The sequence below is a fragment of the Gossypium arboreum genome, chromosome 3, assembly GCF_025698485.1.
Source record: "Gossypium arboreum isolate Shixiya-1 chromosome 3, ASM2569848v2, whole genome shotgun sequence".
In the NCBI taxonomy this organism is placed as follows: domain Eukaryota; kingdom Viridiplantae; phylum Streptophyta; class Magnoliopsida; order Malvales; family Malvaceae; genus Gossypium; species Gossypium arboreum.
The window spans coordinates 98,877,123-98,894,498 of record NC_069072.1 but is presented as its reverse complement, the minus strand read 5'-3'; the positions used below and the strand labels follow the sequence as shown (position 1 = coordinate 98,894,498).

The 17,376-nt window shown below is 33.2% G+C and overlaps 1 protein-coding gene across 2 annotated transcripts; it reads left to right on the top strand.

Moving 5' to 3' along the window:
• The first annotated feature begins 547 nt into the window (after nt 1-547).
• On the top strand, nt 548-14,268 carry LOC108463916 (DEAD-box ATP-dependent RNA helicase 50). 2 transcript variants are annotated; one of them, XM_053025798.1, is made up of 9 exons: nt 548-671; nt 945-1,236; nt 1,365-1,753; nt 1,960-2,154; nt 3,159-3,346; nt 11,887-12,100; nt 13,122-13,250; nt 13,354-13,529; nt 13,679-14,268. In XM_053025798.1, exons 2-9 carry the CDS (start codon nt 981-983, stop codon nt 13,902-13,904), a joined length of 1,773 nt encoding a protein of 590 aa, XP_052881758.1. In that variant the 5' UTR covers nt 548-671; nt 945-980; the 3' UTR covers nt 13,905-14,268. The 2 variants fall into 2 exon arrangements, with proteins under 2 accessions (XP_052881758.1, XP_017619407.1); XM_017763918.2 differs by lacking the exon at nt 548-671 and having other exon boundaries at nt 707-1,236.
• Nucleotides 14,269-17,376: the final 3,108 nt, after the last annotated feature.

Below are 17,376 nucleotides of genomic sequence, written 5' to 3'. Positions count from 1 at the left end.
ATAAAAATTAAATTTTGAAAAATATATATACTAGAAAAAATCTTAAATTTTTTGAATTTAGATATATTGTTTTGAATTTTAAAATTTAAATTTTTGAAAAATAAAATTTATGATAAATTTTCTAAAATATATATATATATATATATTTGAAAATTTAATTTTTATTTTTAAAATTTAAATATATATTTAAATTTTTCTATATTATTTTGAATTTTTAAAGTTTATATTTATATTTTTTTATAATTTTAAAATTTTAATTTTTAAAATTTTTTGAATTACTTATAAGTTATATGATTTTTTAATCTTTATAATATATATAATATTAAAAATAAAAAGGAATGCGTGACAAGTTCTAATAATGTTGCATAGATGGTCAATAACAGTTCGATCAATATTTGGTTAATGGTGAGTAAGGTTGATCAACGTTCAATTAACGATGAGTTAAAGTCAAAAATATTTTTAATTTAAATTTAATATTTTTATTTTGAATAAACTTAATTATCAAGTTACATAACTTATTGGTTAGAAGTATCATGTGATACATTTTAACTAGTCTCAGGTGATAATTGATTTTTAACATCTTTAAAGAAAGCTAAGTAAAAATGATATTTTAAGCACTTAAAACAAAAAGTATTTAGATATTAAAGTGAGAAATTAAGGATACATTAAAGGTAAATTGCCTATCAAAAACCTAATTTTTAGTATATGATTTTTTTGAACTATAATTTTGATATTTTGAAAATTAGATAATGATAAGAAACGCAGGATATGATATATGTATAGCGCGGAGAAGAGGAAAGATAATTTCAAAAATTGTGCAACATATCTTAATTGAAATCGAAGGAAGGATAAATTTATTTATTTATTTTTCTTTTTGAAGTAGCTGACATGCTAATTATCTATCTAGATTGATTGTTGATTTTTGCCTTAAAAATAAATCACAGCTTAGGAAGAGGAATCAGGAGCAAAGTTGCAGGGAAATGTCGGCGAATGGTTGTTTTCCAAATATTATTACAGCAACTCCTCCATTATTGGGATGGCATCGTTACCATACGGTGACGTCCCTGGAAACACCGGCTAATTACTGCCACTTCCACCTGCGTTGCTTCATTCGTTGTGCCGCTTCGACTCACCCCATCACCGACCACCTATTATTATCTCATTCTGATTCTGGCTCTGATTGGAGCCTCTCACCTAGTCCTAATACTAACCCTAACCCTAACCCTAATTCAGCAGGTTCGTTTTCGCTTTCTACTGTTCTCACACACTTCTTCATCTGTTTTTCATTTTCTATTATTATTACTGTCATTTCAGAATGCTAAACTTGTGACTACTGCTAGCAACTAACAAAAACTGTTCCGCAGACTCAGGTTCAAAGGGATTGACGGCGGGTTTCACGAGACTTAAAGCAAAAAGAGTAAAAGCCCTTGTCAAGAAGATAAAACAAGATGAAAAAAGCATTGGTGATGATAATAATGATGATAATAGAGGAGTTTCAGAGGGAGGTAGTTACCCCAAAAATGCTGAACCAGAGCGCTCATTTGCAATTTCTCACTTTCGAGGTTGGGCTGATGGTGGATCCATCAGTAAGCCTAAATTGAACTCACCTCACCTTCCAAAGAAATATCTTACTCTATCTACTGGTGCTGGGAGTGACTTTTTTAGTCGAAAAACCTTTGCCAATTTGGGTTGCAGTGAATACATGATTAAATCTTTAAAACAACAGCTTTTCCTGCGCCCTTCACATATTCAGGTATTAGTATTACTAATTTCCCAGGAAATCTTGATCCAGTAAACATTGTAGCCACTTCGAAGTTTTTTTTGTTGTCTCAACTCTCAAGAGTTGATCTACTTTAAATGGATTGTGAGATAGACATTAATCAATGAAACTACTACTTGGTTTAATTTGTAAAAAAACATTTAGCATATAAAATAAAATAAAATCTTGGATTACTGCAGGCAAAGGCTTTTGGACCTGTTATTGAGGGACAGAGCTGTATTATAGCTGATCAAAGTGGCTCAGGGAAGACATTAGCATACCTTGCACCCTTAGTCCAGCGTCTTAGGGAAGAAGAACTCCAAGGAGTCAGCAAGTCATCCTCTGGTAGCCCTCGTGCAGTTATAATTGTACCAACGGCTGAATTGGCATCTCAGGTCAATATCTAGTCTCATTTTCCTTTTGATGTACTTCCCTGCTTGCTGCGTTAAACAATAGGTATTTATGTTACCAATTAGCATTGTGCCCTCACTCATCAGTTGTGTGTACTTTCTCAATCAATCTGTTCTGAGTATAGCTAAGAGTAATTTATTTGTTTGAAACTTGGGTTGCATTATCTTTCTAGCTGTAGAGTTGAAGATCACTAAATTCCTCCTTGAGCAATATGCCTCCAGGTCCAGTATTGGAAGCTTTAAACTCTTAATCCTTCTCTATTAATCCCTTTAGCAGAGTCTATAGTCAAGGTTTAGAGTTACTTCCATTTATATTCCAACTGGAAATAGAAAAAAAAAAAAAAATTGGAAGAGTTGAAAATGCAGCTGAGATAAGGGAAAAACAAGAATTGACAGGTCTACATAATTCTTTTATTTCATTCTAGCAGAAAGTTTTGATCATATTGGTGTGCCAAAAATTGTTGATCAGATCATTGTATCGAGTTTTGAATGACAGGTTTATGATTAATGCTTTCTTTTATAGGGAAAGCATCTTGTAATTTTTGACTATGATTGAGGAGTTTCTTCTATATGCCTTTGGTCTGTCTATTGGCTTGGCAATTGAAAATTACTTGTCAGGGCATGCTTTGCTGTTCTTAACAATAACTTTTTGTTGGATTTAGTTCATTCATGCATTAGTTCTTCTTCGCTCTACTGTTTTTTTAAATACGAGTAGTTGAATGTCCGCATAAAGGAAAAATAGTATAATTGTGCAAAACCATTGAATTAAAATTCACAATTGTTACTCCACAGGTATAGTGACTTCAAGTTATATGCTTAAGGAGTGTAAAGTTGCTTACTTGATATTTAAGAGAAATTCATAATGTTAGTGCACTTTGCTTACTTGTAAAATGAATACTTGTTGCTGCTATGCAAAGTTGCATGCGATCTTGTAGGAATCCTCTCAATGGCGATGTAGTGGTTGCTTATTGCAAGTAAAACTTTTGCAGGTCTTGAATAGTTGTCGGTCATTGTCAAAATTTGGGGTTCCATTCAGATCTATGGTTGTGACAGGTGGTTTTCGACAAAAAACTCAATTGGAAAATCTAGAGCAAAGTGTTGATGTTTTAATAGCAACACCAGGTCGTTTCATGTTCCTAATTAAAGAAGGCTTCTTGCAGTTAGCAAATCTTAGGAGGTAAGTTAAATGTCCCTTCAAATTACTTCATTTATTTACCTTAATTATATTCAAGTGTCATGTGGTCTTGAAATTTCTTGGGCATTCTAAGTGGGACATTTTAATACTAATATATCTATTATATCAATTGTATATTATTCCCTGTTCTCGATATCCTTGCTTTACCTTCCTTATTTTAATAAAAGTGCCAGAGCATACATGATAATTTATATCGCTGCATAAAGTTTAGTTTAATTTGGTGAGAGATTACATTTAAGCTCTGGGTGGGTGATACGACAGTGGAGTAGGATCGAAATTCAAGTTGTGGAAGAAAGGAAAAATCGAGTTGGAATAGGAAAAACACTTTCTTGGTGACCAAGTAACCTGAAACGTACAGGGGCCAAGAGAGATTAGGTTAATTTGGCAATAAGCAAAACAAGAGAAAGAAGGAAATTCAAGAACTAATAATTAAAGATCAAGAGGATTTAGAAGGTAGGAGGATTGGATCGTGAATGGAGAACATGTTATTGAAGAGATATTGATGGAAACAAGCTGCCAAAAATTCCAGATTTGAGTTAGCAACAAGGACCAACTCAAACAAAGCAAAAACAAAATAAAATAATGGAGAAGGAAGAATGATTTGATAATCAATGAGAACGCAAGAATCGAAAGTAGGAAGCTTTTGAGGCCAAAGAATTGGTTCTTGGAGAGAAATAAGGTTGTTCAAACAGACCTGAAATAAGGAGACCAAAACAGATTAGTAAATCAACGAAAATAGATTAGAAAATCAATGAAAATAAGGAAAAAAACAAAGGAAAACATAAAAAAGAGGGTTTGGTTGGAGAAGAAAGCCCAAGAACAGGTTGAGAACAAGTTCCTTGATGAGAAAGAAACCAATCTTGAGAAATAAAATTTATTAAACCAGGTTAGAAAAAATTGATCAAAAACTGGTTAGAAATTGATCAAATAATTCGAGAAAAACAAAGGAAAGACCATAGAAGAAGCAATTGGTTGAAAAGGGAAGAGAGATCTCATACAAAGATTTGATCTTGGGAGCAAATCAACAAGAACCGAAGTTGCTTTGATGGTTTCTTGATTTGAAAATTAACAAATAGCAAGGAACAAGTCAGATTTAATCCAATCGAATATTAAAGAAAAGCAAAGAGGAAAAAAGCAATTAGTGAAGAGATGAAGGGAAAACTTTGGATCTTAAAACCTGAAATTGAAACACAAGAAATAGTATTAGAAAAAGATTCAAATAAACCCAATCAAGATTGATAAAGATTGTGGAGAGGTGGGAAAAGATTTGAATGAAGATGGATAATAGGCGATGTCGTATGGAATCCTTTGAAGAAGAATCTTTAGCAAACATCACAAATGGCTTTAATCAACCCCTTAGGACGACCACCTAGTAAATTGAAGGGTGAAAAATGATTTTCCATTACTTTTGGAAGAAACCTAGATAAATACATCTACAAATCACGAGAGAAATTGTGCAAAGAGAGAAACTTTAAAAGTTCTATTAATCAAAATATGAATGGTGTGTATAATGAGAGGGACGCCAGCCTATATATAAGCAAAAACTAGGGTAAAACTAAGAGTGCTCTTACCTTAACAACAAGTAACAGGTAAAGAGTTGATGAAAAAATAAAACCAAGTATAAACTACTTAGGTGAAATTCGGGCAACCAATTAATGCATGGTCATGGACTGAATTTCGACAAAATAAACATAATAATGAGCTTAAATAAAGTTTGTCCGTAAACCCCAATTAAAAAATAAGTTTAAACTCTTGTAATTCTTTAGTCACATGTTGAGTTTAGACTTCAGTTGTTTGGATTTGGATCTTGTGATTCAGCCTTGAAGGAAATTGAACTCGTTTTCATTATGAGCTTGAGATTAGGTTGTGGAGCTCACGTCATTCCCCTTTTTCTCAAAAGGATTTGTCTTCGAATCTATACAGTCAATGAAAAATCAATCACATTAAAAGTAGCATTGACATTATGCTCACAAGGTAGATTGATTTGATAGGCATAGTCATTGATCTTTCTGAGTACTTGAGAAGGCCCATCCTCTTGTGGGTCTAATTTGGTATTTTGCTTGGCAAAATATCTCTCCTTTCCCATATGAAGCCAAATCCAAACATCGGGTTTAAATACCACAAGCTTCTGCCCTTTATTGGCCTTAATGACATTAGTTTGGTTCGTTTTATCAATTCATTTCCTCGCTTTCTCATGTAAACTAATTTAGCTTTTCGTTCATCATCTATGCTAGTAATTTTATCAAGAGGTAAAGACATAAGATCAAGTACAGTTAAAGAGTTAAAATCGTAAACAATTTTGAAATGGGAGTAATTGATAGAATGAATAGCTCAATTACATGCAAATTTTACAAATGGTAAACATTCTTCTCAAATTTGAAGATTCTTACTTGCCACGGCTTAGTAAAGCCCCTAAAATACAATTTTTATCTGTTTGTGGGTGGCAAGTTGTAGAAAAGAGTAGTTTAGTACCGATTTTGCCCCACAAAACTTTCCTAAAGTGACTTAATAATTTGACATCACGATCAGAAATAGTAGTGCGAGGAATGCCATGTAAATACATTACTCGAAAAAGTAAGTTGCAACATGAATAGCGTCATCTGTCTTGTGGTATGGAATAGAGTGAGCAATTTCGAGAACTTATTGACAACAATGAAAACACTATCTCTATTGCGGTTAGGTCGAGTTAAAACCAAAATAAAATCAATGGAAATATCAATCCAAATAGAAGTAGGAGTAGGAAGTGGCGTGTATACACCGTGTGACATTGCCTTGGATTTAGCCATTTTACATGCAATGCACTTAGAACAAACTTTTTCGCTGTCTTTGTGCATATGAGGGGCAAAAAGAATTGGTGTTGTAGCACATCAAGTGTTTTAGCTACAGCAAAATGTCTCATAAGTCACCTTTTATGTGCCTCTCCAACTAGTAATTCCCTTGGCGAGCAATGAGGCACGCATAATTGATTTTGCCTAAATAGAATCATATTTGTAAGATAAAACTTGTCAAAGGCATTTTTGCCGCAAGAATTAAAAATGGATGCAAAATGAAAATCATTAGTGTACAATTCCTTAATGTGTCAAACCTTAATATTCGAGCATTCAAAGTAGTGATTAAGGAATACCTTCGTGATAATGCGTCTGCAACAATATTGTCCTTATTGACTTTATATTTTATCACATATGAAAAGAATTTGATGAATTCAACCCATTGTGCATGTCTTTTACTCAACTTACCTTGTCCTTTTAGTCATTTTAAGAACTCGTGATACGTATGAATGATGAACTCTTTGGGTAGCATAGTGTTGCCAAATCTCAAGAGCTCCAACATATGCCAAAAGCTGTTTTTCTTATGTCAAGTAATTCAGTTGTATGCCATTGAGTTTTTCATTGAAGTAAGCAGTTGGGCGTTTATCTTGCATTAGAACCACTCCTATGCTACTTGATGCATCATATTCCAATTTGGAAGTATTATAAAAATTAGGTAATTTTAAAATTGGAGCTGAAAATAACTTGATCTTTAAAGGCTTGAAAAACCTTCTCTTGTGCGACACCTCATTGAGAAACCCAACATATTTTTTGATTATTTCAGTCAAAGGTGCGGCTAAGGTGGAAAAGTTTTCACAAATTGTCTATAAAATCTTGCTAAACTGTGGAAAGATCACACTTCGATAATCTATTTCGGAATAGGCCACTTACGAATTGCTTTTACATTATCTTCATCTGCATGTATATTCTATGCACTTACAATAAAACTTAATAAAATAAGCTTGTCACTATAAAAAGTGCACTTCTCAAGGTTAGCAAACAATTGCTTAGTTTGTAAAACATCCAACACAAATTTAACTTGAGAAACATGCAGTTCTAATGAAGTAGAATAAATTAAAATATCGCCGAATGAATCAGCTATGAACTTACTCAAATAAGGCTATAAAACATGATTCGTTAAGCCAATGAACGTACTAGGGTCACGGATTTAGAATTTTAATCTAGCAATCTGTGCTACTTTAGCCGATTCCTTCATTTTAAATACGCCTAAGTCAGCTTAACTCCTAACAATTAAGGATTCTCGTAGAATTCCTCTAATATACCAATTTATATAGTGGAAGTAACATAAAACTAAAAAAATGCTAAAAAAACAGACTAGTCACAAAAGAACAATGCACGAGAGGTGTTTGAGTAAACGCTCTCAAAGAATTCTTTCTCTTGAGAATTTAGGATATAGTGGATCAATGAATGACTTAAAATTGAGGGGAGGCTCTCTTTTTTTAGTTGAGCTCCCCCAAATCTAATGGTTTAGCTAAGTTTACATCGATGGACTAGATAAAGTTTATCCCTACAATCAAGAGATTTGCAATATTTATACAACCAAATTTAATCTTATCAGATATTATTTTATTCAATTTTTTAAGATTAATTTTTTTATTTACCAAGGTAGTCTAATTTTTTATATTTGCTTCATTAGACCAATGGACAGACTTTTCTAATAATTCTTTGAATCGAGTTAGTTCTCATGGGTGAAATGACCCCCATCTAACTAATAGACTTCTATGGGATGCATTTTGTGTGATGGTCACGGGTTTTACACTTTGGCCTGTAACATTTTCCCCCACTTATTTTCGCAATGCTCTCATTGCGCCTTCGGAATGACACTGATTTGATTCGCCTCTAAAATTTCTCAACGTCTTAACTTTTTCTTAACTGGTCACACTATTGGGTTGTCCCGCTCCTCAAAACTTTCATCTCGGCTTCCGTCACCTCTTAGTTCAATCTGTTACACTTGTTGGTACATCTCGCTCACAAGAGTCCAGAACTCTTACTTGCCAAAATTTTGACTTGTTTCGATCTGAATCCTCTTAATTCACACAATTAGGCTTTGACATGCCTACAACTCCTCAACTTCCTCGCTTTAAAAATTTAAAAGGGCCCTTACGTTCTTGCCACGCCAACAAGTTCAAATGCAAAACACTACCAAAGTATTTGAAATGTACCTTACTCGCAACATCTACTCGACTCGACTTTCTAGTTTGCATCACCAGTTTCCCAAAGTATGATGCACAACTCACCTCTCCTTTAGGTGGTAGCTCTTCTGAAGATTCAACAGAAATGAGTCTCATTGATTTTAGCTTCAATGTTTGTATTGTAATTTCTTTCTCTAAGTTCGATACAGTACTCACCTTTTCCTTGGGTGGAAGCCTCTTCGACAACACAGCAAACTCCATCGTTTTCCTCGAATTGAGCCTTATTGGTCCTAACTTTAATATTTGCATCGCCAATTTTTTCTCTAAGTTAGATGCACAATTCACCTCTTCCTTGGGTGGAAGCCCCTCCGACTACTTAACAAGTTTTGTTATTGTCTTTCTCTTGATCACAACTAACTTGAATTTTTCTGGACAATTCTGCAACTCATGTGAACCACAACACAAGAAGCATTTCATTCACTTTCTTGTTTCTATTTGCCTTCTTGGCTTCGACACTTCCCATGGTCGAACCAATTCTCATTAACGCTTTGTCTGATCTATTGTCCACTTCAACGATAAATTTCTTTGGAAAGTTCTGCTATCTATGTGGACCATGACACAAGAAACACTCCATTGGCTTCTTTTCGCTCTTTTTGACCTTTTTGGTTTCGACACCCCTTGCGCTCGAACAAGGTTTTCTGGCCTTACCTTCCAGCTTGTCATCTTTCAAAAGGTCTGATCTCTTTAACACATATGAACCGTTGCAAAAAAAAAAGCATATCATCTTACCCTTCTTTTTCTTCGGATTGGGTTATCTCTTCCCAACTCGTGGTTTCCCCCACATACGCCCCCTTTCCTTGGACTCGAAAGACTTTAGCTTGATTACAGACTTCGCTAACGTCATGGCTTTCGATAGCTTTTGGACACATTGTTTCAATGTTTGTCTGGCCCACGACTTTAACCCATTCTTGAATGCAAGAAACGCCTCATTGTCGTTCATTTCTAAAATTTGGAGTATAAGTTCTTTAAACTCTCGAACATACTTCTTAGCAGTGCCTCGTTGCGCAAGTCGTCTCAACTTTTATCTAATCTTTCAACTCATGCTGGAACTCTTTCAAATCCAATGGAACAATGGATACAAAATACAATGAAACAATGGATGATTTACAACTGAGGGGGAGGCTCACTGTTTATAGTTGAGCTCTCCCGAATCCAACAATCTAGTTAAATTTACATTGATGGACGAGATAAGTTTATCTCTACAATTAAGGGATTTATAAGATTTATACAATCAAATCTAATCTTATTAGATATTCTTCTCAATCTTCAAAGGTTAGTTTTCTCTATTTACCAAGGTAGTCTAATTTTTTATATCTGTTTTATTGGGCCACCCAGACTTTAAATGGACAGGCTTTTTCAATAGTTCTTTAAATCGGGCTAGTTCACGTGGGTCAAATGATTCCCATCTAACTGATAAACCTACATGGGATGCATTTTGAGCGATGGTCACAGGCTTTGCACTTCTGTCCGTGACACTAAGGGCGTTTGTCAAGCCAAAGGGTATGACAAGCCATTCATACAAACCAAAAATAGTTTTGAAGGTTGTTTTTCGTTTGTCTCCATTTGAATTTGATGATAATCACTTTTTAAATCAATCTTTGTGAAAATATAAGAACCATAAAATTTATCAAACATATCAGCAAAATGTGAAATTGGATGCCTATACTTGGCAGTAATTCGGTTGATTAGTCTACAATCAATACACATGCGATACATATCATCTTTCGTTGGCACAAAAAATACTAGGATGACACAAGGACTTAGGCTTTAAAAAATGTGTCCTTTTTCAAAAAATTCCTCCTTTTTTTATCCCTTTGTCTCTTCAGGGTTGCTATGGTAGTCGATCTATTTGGAATTATTGATCTTGGCACCTCCATTGCTTGCTAAATATGCATTAGTGGATTGCTAGGGTAAAACATTATATGCGAAACAAAGAAAGAAAAGAAAAAATAAGCTCTAAGATTGTGATGTTTTTCAAATTGGATTGTGGATTTTAGGACTTGCTATTAACAGTTACCTTTGAACTATGTGTAATGAAATTAAACCGATAGCATTAGAATGATGCATTTGCATCCATATCAATGGTGCCTTTTTGATGGAAACTATTTTGATGGTTATTAGAGACCAATTTCAAAATGCACCTTGGTTAGTAGTTCCTGGCATGGGTTCATATTTTGAATGGCTTTGCTTGACATGAAGAATGAAAAGAAGCAAGGATGAAAAATATGTTAATTAAATGGTTAAGCTCATAACCACTTTTACCTTGTAATTTAATCATTAAATTAACTAGTGTTTCATCCTCCCTCCTTTTTGTCCTTTGTACCAAGTAAAGCCTAAGAGAGAGGCTGTAGACTAATAAGCTATTTAGCCATAAAGCTACAATAGTGGAATTCCAATGTGTTGTTTTTGCTTCTAGAAATACTTCACCCTTAACTTTTTGGTAATACTCTGCAAAGTTCTAAAGATCTCAAAAAGAAAGTTCCAAGAACACTCAAGAAACATTATCTTAAGGAAGATTGCTACTTGTGCTAACACTTAACTTTTGGGAAACATTATCTTTAGTATGATTGCTACTTTGTCTAATAAAACAAGTTGCATGCTTTAAAATGCGAGGCAAAATATGTTGGTGTTAAAAAAATTTCTTTTGCAACCACCATCTATCTCATTTGGATTGAAACAAACAAGTCTTCCTATAGGGAAGTTGAGGTTATGGTTGTGAAAAAGTATAAGGTTTGTGTCATCGAATTATTTGAAATGTCTTCTTACATATATATTAAATGATATTGCTTTTAATCTTGCCACTAACAATCAAGGAATTTGTAGATGTTTACTTTTAGAGATCTTACTTATCCAAAGTAAAGGGAAAAAAAGGAAAAGAAAAAAAAAAAAGAAACATGGGTACCAAATTTACCAATTTGTTTAGTTTGGTAGTTCAAAGTTACTGCCTATATTTGAACGAGTGATAATTTTGCTTTGTATTGGTTCTAAATGGTCCAAATAAAGGGTCAAATACAATGTTTTCAAGAAATGTTATCAAAGTGGACTTAGTTGTCAAGTTCAGGGCCAAAAATTATATTATTTTAGTTTATAATATAGAAACTTAATGAATAAATGGTTAAAAGGAAAGGATCTAAGATTAATGTAATAAAGTAACCTTTTTCTTTAAATAATTTCATTTAAATGCATATACTAAGTAGCTTTTCAGCACATTTTCATTGTAAGTTCCATTTTCTTAATTGAATTATCGAACATGTTAAAATTATCGAACATGTTAAAAATATCAAACCATTGAAAATTTAAATTCTCAATGATTCTTGGTTTTTCTTGTTGCATAAATTCATTCATTCATCCAAAACAAAGGCATTTTGAGATTTTTCATGCATAGCGTCATAATGCAAAGGGTACCAATTTTTATTAGTTTTGTCCATAGAGGTGGCAAGGATCTTCTAATTTTAACAGTTTTTGCCAAGAATAATTGTGTTATCAATTGCCTGTATTGCAGTGCGGTTTTTGATGAAGTGGATATACTTTTTAATGATGAGGATTTCAAGGTTGCATTGCAAAGTTTGATAGACTCTTCACCTGTCGTAACACAATATCTATTCATCACTGCAACTTTGCCAGTAGAAATATACAACAGGCTGGTTGAATTTTTTCCTGATACTAAAGTGATAATGGGACCTGGCATGCATCATATAAGCTCTGGTCTTGAGGAGGTTGGCTTCTTTTTTTGCTTTTACCAAGTTTGTGTCTTTAACTATTTTGTTTTTTACTTGCTCCTTTGATGCCTTTGATATTGGAATCAGAATTTCCAATTTGATCTATGTTATGAGCTTGGTCTTTTTTGTATTAATCTTCGTTATTGAATAACATTTTATGTTCACTCCAAACTGAGAACTCTTATTTCTTTTGAAACAATTCCTAGCCCGAACCAGTATCACCCACTTTCTTATTTTGTCCATGGATAGAGATGCTGCTCAGCTGCTACCTGCTAGAAGTAGGGACCATAATTGTTGATGTACTTGACTATATGAATTTTTTCTCGAAACAGTGAGTAATTTTCAAAACCATAACTAATGGGATTTGTCATGATTTTAACATGTAAAAGTACACTTATGACAGATTGAGTTCATTATTAAGTGCTCTTAATGAGTGTTCGTAATGATGAAGTATAAGAAGAGTGCCTTTCAGCAAGTATTATAGGGATCTGGTGAACCAGAAGTACTTATTTGGTCAATAAAGCCACTAAGAAATAGTTACCTAAATACTCCCCCAACTTTTCGAAATTACAATAACTTATAACAAGCGGTTTGTTTACTTACTTTTTAATGCTAAGTCCTCTTAACATATGAGAAATAAGAACTGGTTTCCTCTTGTGTGGGGTTGAAGAGTTTCCTCTTATAAAATTTTGAAGGTCTAATAGCACTTGACTAGTAAGTGCAGAGGAATATATGTTTCATGCATGTTGGGTTTAACTGGCTTCCACTTAAGGAGGAAATTTTGGAACTCTTATCGTCATGTGTAGGTACAAATCCCATGTCTATAATATCTACGATAGCTTGAACATATCGTTTGATATGAAAGTGTGCATTTTTCTGCAATCTATTTTGGCATTTCTAGGTCTGCAATAATGAATAAGATCTACCTAGTTGAAGATAGGGCTGATCTGTGTGCCTCTAGAATCATTAATATGTATTCTTAATTTAATGAATACTAAAATCCAGCCTGCACCTGCAGGTTCTTGTGGATTGCAGTGGAGAAGGGACTTTCAAAACTCCTGATACAGCTTTTCTTAATAAGAAGACTGCCCTTCTGAAGCTTGTGGAAGAAAGCCCAGTTTCCAAAACCATTGTTTTCTGCAACAAGGTATGCATGCGTGAGCCGTGAAGGATAGCTTTCCTACTTGTAATTTCATGATGAGATCATTGCAGATTTATCCTATCTTGACATTTTTTTTCACCATTATCAGATTGAAACATGCAGAAAAGTTGAGAATGTACTAAAACGTTTTGATAGGAAAGGAACTCATGTGCGAATCCTACCTTTTCATGCTGCTCTGGCACAAGAAACACGGCTTATAAACATGAAGGAATTTACTCATTCTCAACCTAGAGGAGATTCTTTGATTTTGGTTTGCACTGATAGGTAGTGTTTCCCAGTTTTTCCAGTATTATCTTCTTCTGCTTCATTTGCTCCACTACTTGTTCATGAAGATATAGCCTGTCTCTCTCGTATGTGCTGGGTTAAAAGATGTCCGATTTCATAAAATAATATGCTTCTAAAATTGATGGCAGAGCATCGCGCGGAATAGACTTTGCCGGTGTGGATCATGTTGTGCTTTTCGACTTCCCTCGTGATCCTAGTGAATATGTGCGCCGTGTTGGACGAACTGCCAGAGGAGCTGGGGGAAAGGGTAAGGCATTCATTTTTGTTGTTGGCAAACAAGTTCCTCTTGCACGGAAGATAATTGAAAGAAACCAAAAGGGTCATCCATTGCATGAGGTGCCAGCTGCCTTTTGAAATGATGAAATGAGTTGGGGTTAATAAGGTTGGTTTGTTCAGTGGGTGCTTGGCATTTCCGTGCTAAATTTACATCAGCTTAGGGTTTAGTTCGGGAAGAATTTTCCTTTTCCTAATAGTAAGGGGTTAGGACAATGGGGCTTGGTTTTCCTTTTCTCCCCCTATATTGTTGTTATTTCTATTATTATACCTAACAAGGTGAAGGGGCTTGTTATTAGACCTCGTTGAGGACAATTTACAGTTTATATATACACATGTATTGTACTTGAAGGATACACTGTACAAGTTAGAATAAAACATGTAATGTTGATGTAATTTAAAAATTTTGAATTGACATAATGATAAGTTTAGTATATATTTTTAATTTATTTGATTATTTTTGAGTTAAATTTAGTTATTGACGTTTTGAACAGAGTTAAATTATTTTTTAAATAAAATGTTGATTAAAATATTTATCTTTTTAACGATGCTGTGACAATTTGTGTATTAGCCCATATGCATTTTATATTAACATAATTATTTATTTATTTTATATATCATGACAACATATAATTTAAAATTTATAGAAATATTCAAAAATAAGAAAATTAAAATTAAAACATATATATATATATATATATATATATATATATAAAAAGTTCATAAAATTTTAAAAAAATGAAATGAAGCATATGTGAATTGTTATGTGGTCATGTTTCAAAATTTAGCAACATTAATTTGTCTCTTTTTAAATAGTTGGTTAAATTTGACTCTATTTAAAAGATTGAAGGCTTTTAGCTAAAGAAAATTGATAAAAGATATCAATATTATACGCTAAATTTAAGATTGATTTTTAAATTTATTAGTAACAATTGTAAAATAAAAGAGAAAATAAAGAATTTTTAATTATTACTTTACTTAAATAATATACAATAATTAAGATAAATTAAAAATTAGAAAAAATAATGTTCTTCCTAAATAATAATTACAAGTGTTAAAAATTAATTTATTTAAAAATGGTCCTTATAATTCAAACATATAGAAAATTGTAATACTTTTACCCCGACCTAGACACGTGGCATCATGAAAAGCATCATGGAAGTACTTACGGATGACCCTTTGATTTACACCACTCAATTGGTCACTGAATGAAAAGCTATGTATGTATGTATGTATGTATGTATGTAGGTAGGTAGGTAGGTAGGTAGGTATGCATAAACTAAGGACTCTCTAGTACATGCCACTAGTATCCAAATACACAAATACATGAATTTCATACTCTTGCTAAATAGAAATAATGTGAAGTTGTTAATTGCAAAATGAGCTAAGCCACTGATTTTGAGTTAATCTACGCGCAAAAACAATGACGCATTAAGCATAAAGCTCAACAAGAACTAATATGAAAAAAACATGAATTTTACCTTGTTCAAAATAAAGAATAGCCAAGAAGAAATAAAATGAAGTTAGAAAGCTATCATCAACCAAAGCACAAATCACTTGAATGAATCACTATAATGAACATAAACATCACAATATGGAGAAAAACATTTAAATGATTAACATACATATTTGTGAACACTTCATCATTTTTATTATTGAAATTTAATTAGTTTGCCCTTGGTAATCTCAATGTAATAAGTTTTGGACACTTGGGTTCAACCAAACACCAATACATTGAGTTGCTTTGAAGTGCACCCAACCGAATACTAAATCCCTTAGGGATTTGACTATGCACATATGTCCCATGCCATAAGGCAAGTTTCATTATCTTCTCACTAAACGATGTTTTCACAACTAAGTGCATTCACTAACATTATTGGCACCAATCGTATCCTAACTCTTTCTTAAACTTGCAAGGGAAAGTGTCTTATGTACTTTAAAATATATATATAGTAAACTCCTTTTTTAAGTAGGATTGATAATGTCATACATAAATTAACACTTGTAACTCGTTATATTATTCACGAAGATTAACATCAATAATTCACTTCCATGAAGTAATATTCAATATCACTCTTCATTATAAATATACATACATATACCACTTTTTACATAAGGGCACATTCTAACATCCTCTCATACTCACTTTCCTTATGAAGATGACAATAACATTACTTACACACCCTTAATTCAAGACTTATGAACATTGCATAATTCTCAACACTAACATTTGTTTACTTTAAATAAATGCAATTAACACTCAATACTCACTATTATTATACATATAGTTAAAATATCATAATAAAGGTAAATCATAATTTTTTTCAAAAGATCTTACCAATCAAATTAAACAAAATATGAATTTCTTCTTCCCCCTCTAATCTACAAGCCTCCCCATGCTTTTATTTGTTGCTCCCTTTCTATCTCTTCTACTTTAATAATAAATAAAAATACCCATATTAATGGTATCATTAAATGGTCATATTAATGGATCATCAAATAACTAGAAGCTCCCAAATATAAAATGAGACGAAAAGAATGAAGAAAACATAGACTCTTACCATTAACCCTACTTTTTCACGCTAACTTAGTGTACGCTCACTTGATTACAAACCTTAGATGAGTGGATAACCATGTATGTATGTGTACAATAAACACACAAAAATATTTAACAATTCAATGCGGTTTTATTGCAAGTATACGATGTTAACTTGTAATATAAAATCTTGTTTACGATGAAACATTGAAGCATTCCGAGGATCGAATCTTAGAGAGATTTACGAATAACTTAGATACTAGATGCTTCTCATGCTAAGGAAAATCTATTGGCTTACTAGGTTTCTGAGTTATTAAGGGAATTTGTAACATCCTGAAATAGATTGAGCAAGTAGGATTTTGCCAGTGGTTTGGCGAACAGGTGTCCGCTAGAAGACTTTCAACAAAGTTCACCAATAGATTTGGTGAGAAGTGTATGCCTAAAGACGTGGTAAGGAGGGTTCACCAGTATTAAGTGAGCTGAGTTCGCCAGTTGGATTGCAAACTAGGGGTTTGCCAGTTGGTTTGGCAAGTTGGGGTTTAAAAGCAGGTTTGGCGAGCTGGGGGTTCACCAGTTGGTTTGCGAACTGTTGTTTGCCAGTATAAGTAGAGTTATACTTGAATAGGATGTTGATTTGTATTCATGTAACATTTTCCCTAAGTCAAGTAGGCTATCATAAGAGTACTAAAACACTTAATGCCTATAAATTAAGCCCTTTCCATGGAAAATTGTCTCATCGATTATTTTATTGTCATTAGGTTTCTATTTAGAACCTAGCTCTTAGAAATCAAGGCAAATGATAAACCGTAATTTATATATATTTTTATCCCATGCTCAACATATTTATGGATGGTTTCTCTTTAGATTTGGTGAATTCGATGCTCCTAATCCTTTAATTTCATGTTTCATACTTAGGTGAGCATAGGAGAGTAAAAAGAGCGAGAAACGGGCCGAAAATGGAGAAAATAGACCCACATAGGAAATCAACACCGCCTAGACTTCCTCACGCGGGCGTGT

Coding starts and splice junctions, on each gene's coding strand:
- LOC108463916 (XM_053025798.1), top strand. CDS start 981: ATGTCGGCGAATGGTTGTTTTCCAAATATTATTACAGCAACTCCTCCA. Junction 3,347..11,886: donor CAGTTAGCAAATCTTAGGAG/GTAAGTTAAATG, acceptor CCTGTATTGCAG/TGCGGTTTTTGATGAAGTGG. Junction 12,101..13,121: donor TAAGCTCTGGTCTTGAGGAG/GTTGGCTTCTTT, acceptor CTGCACCTGCAG/GTTCTTGTGGATTGCAGTGG.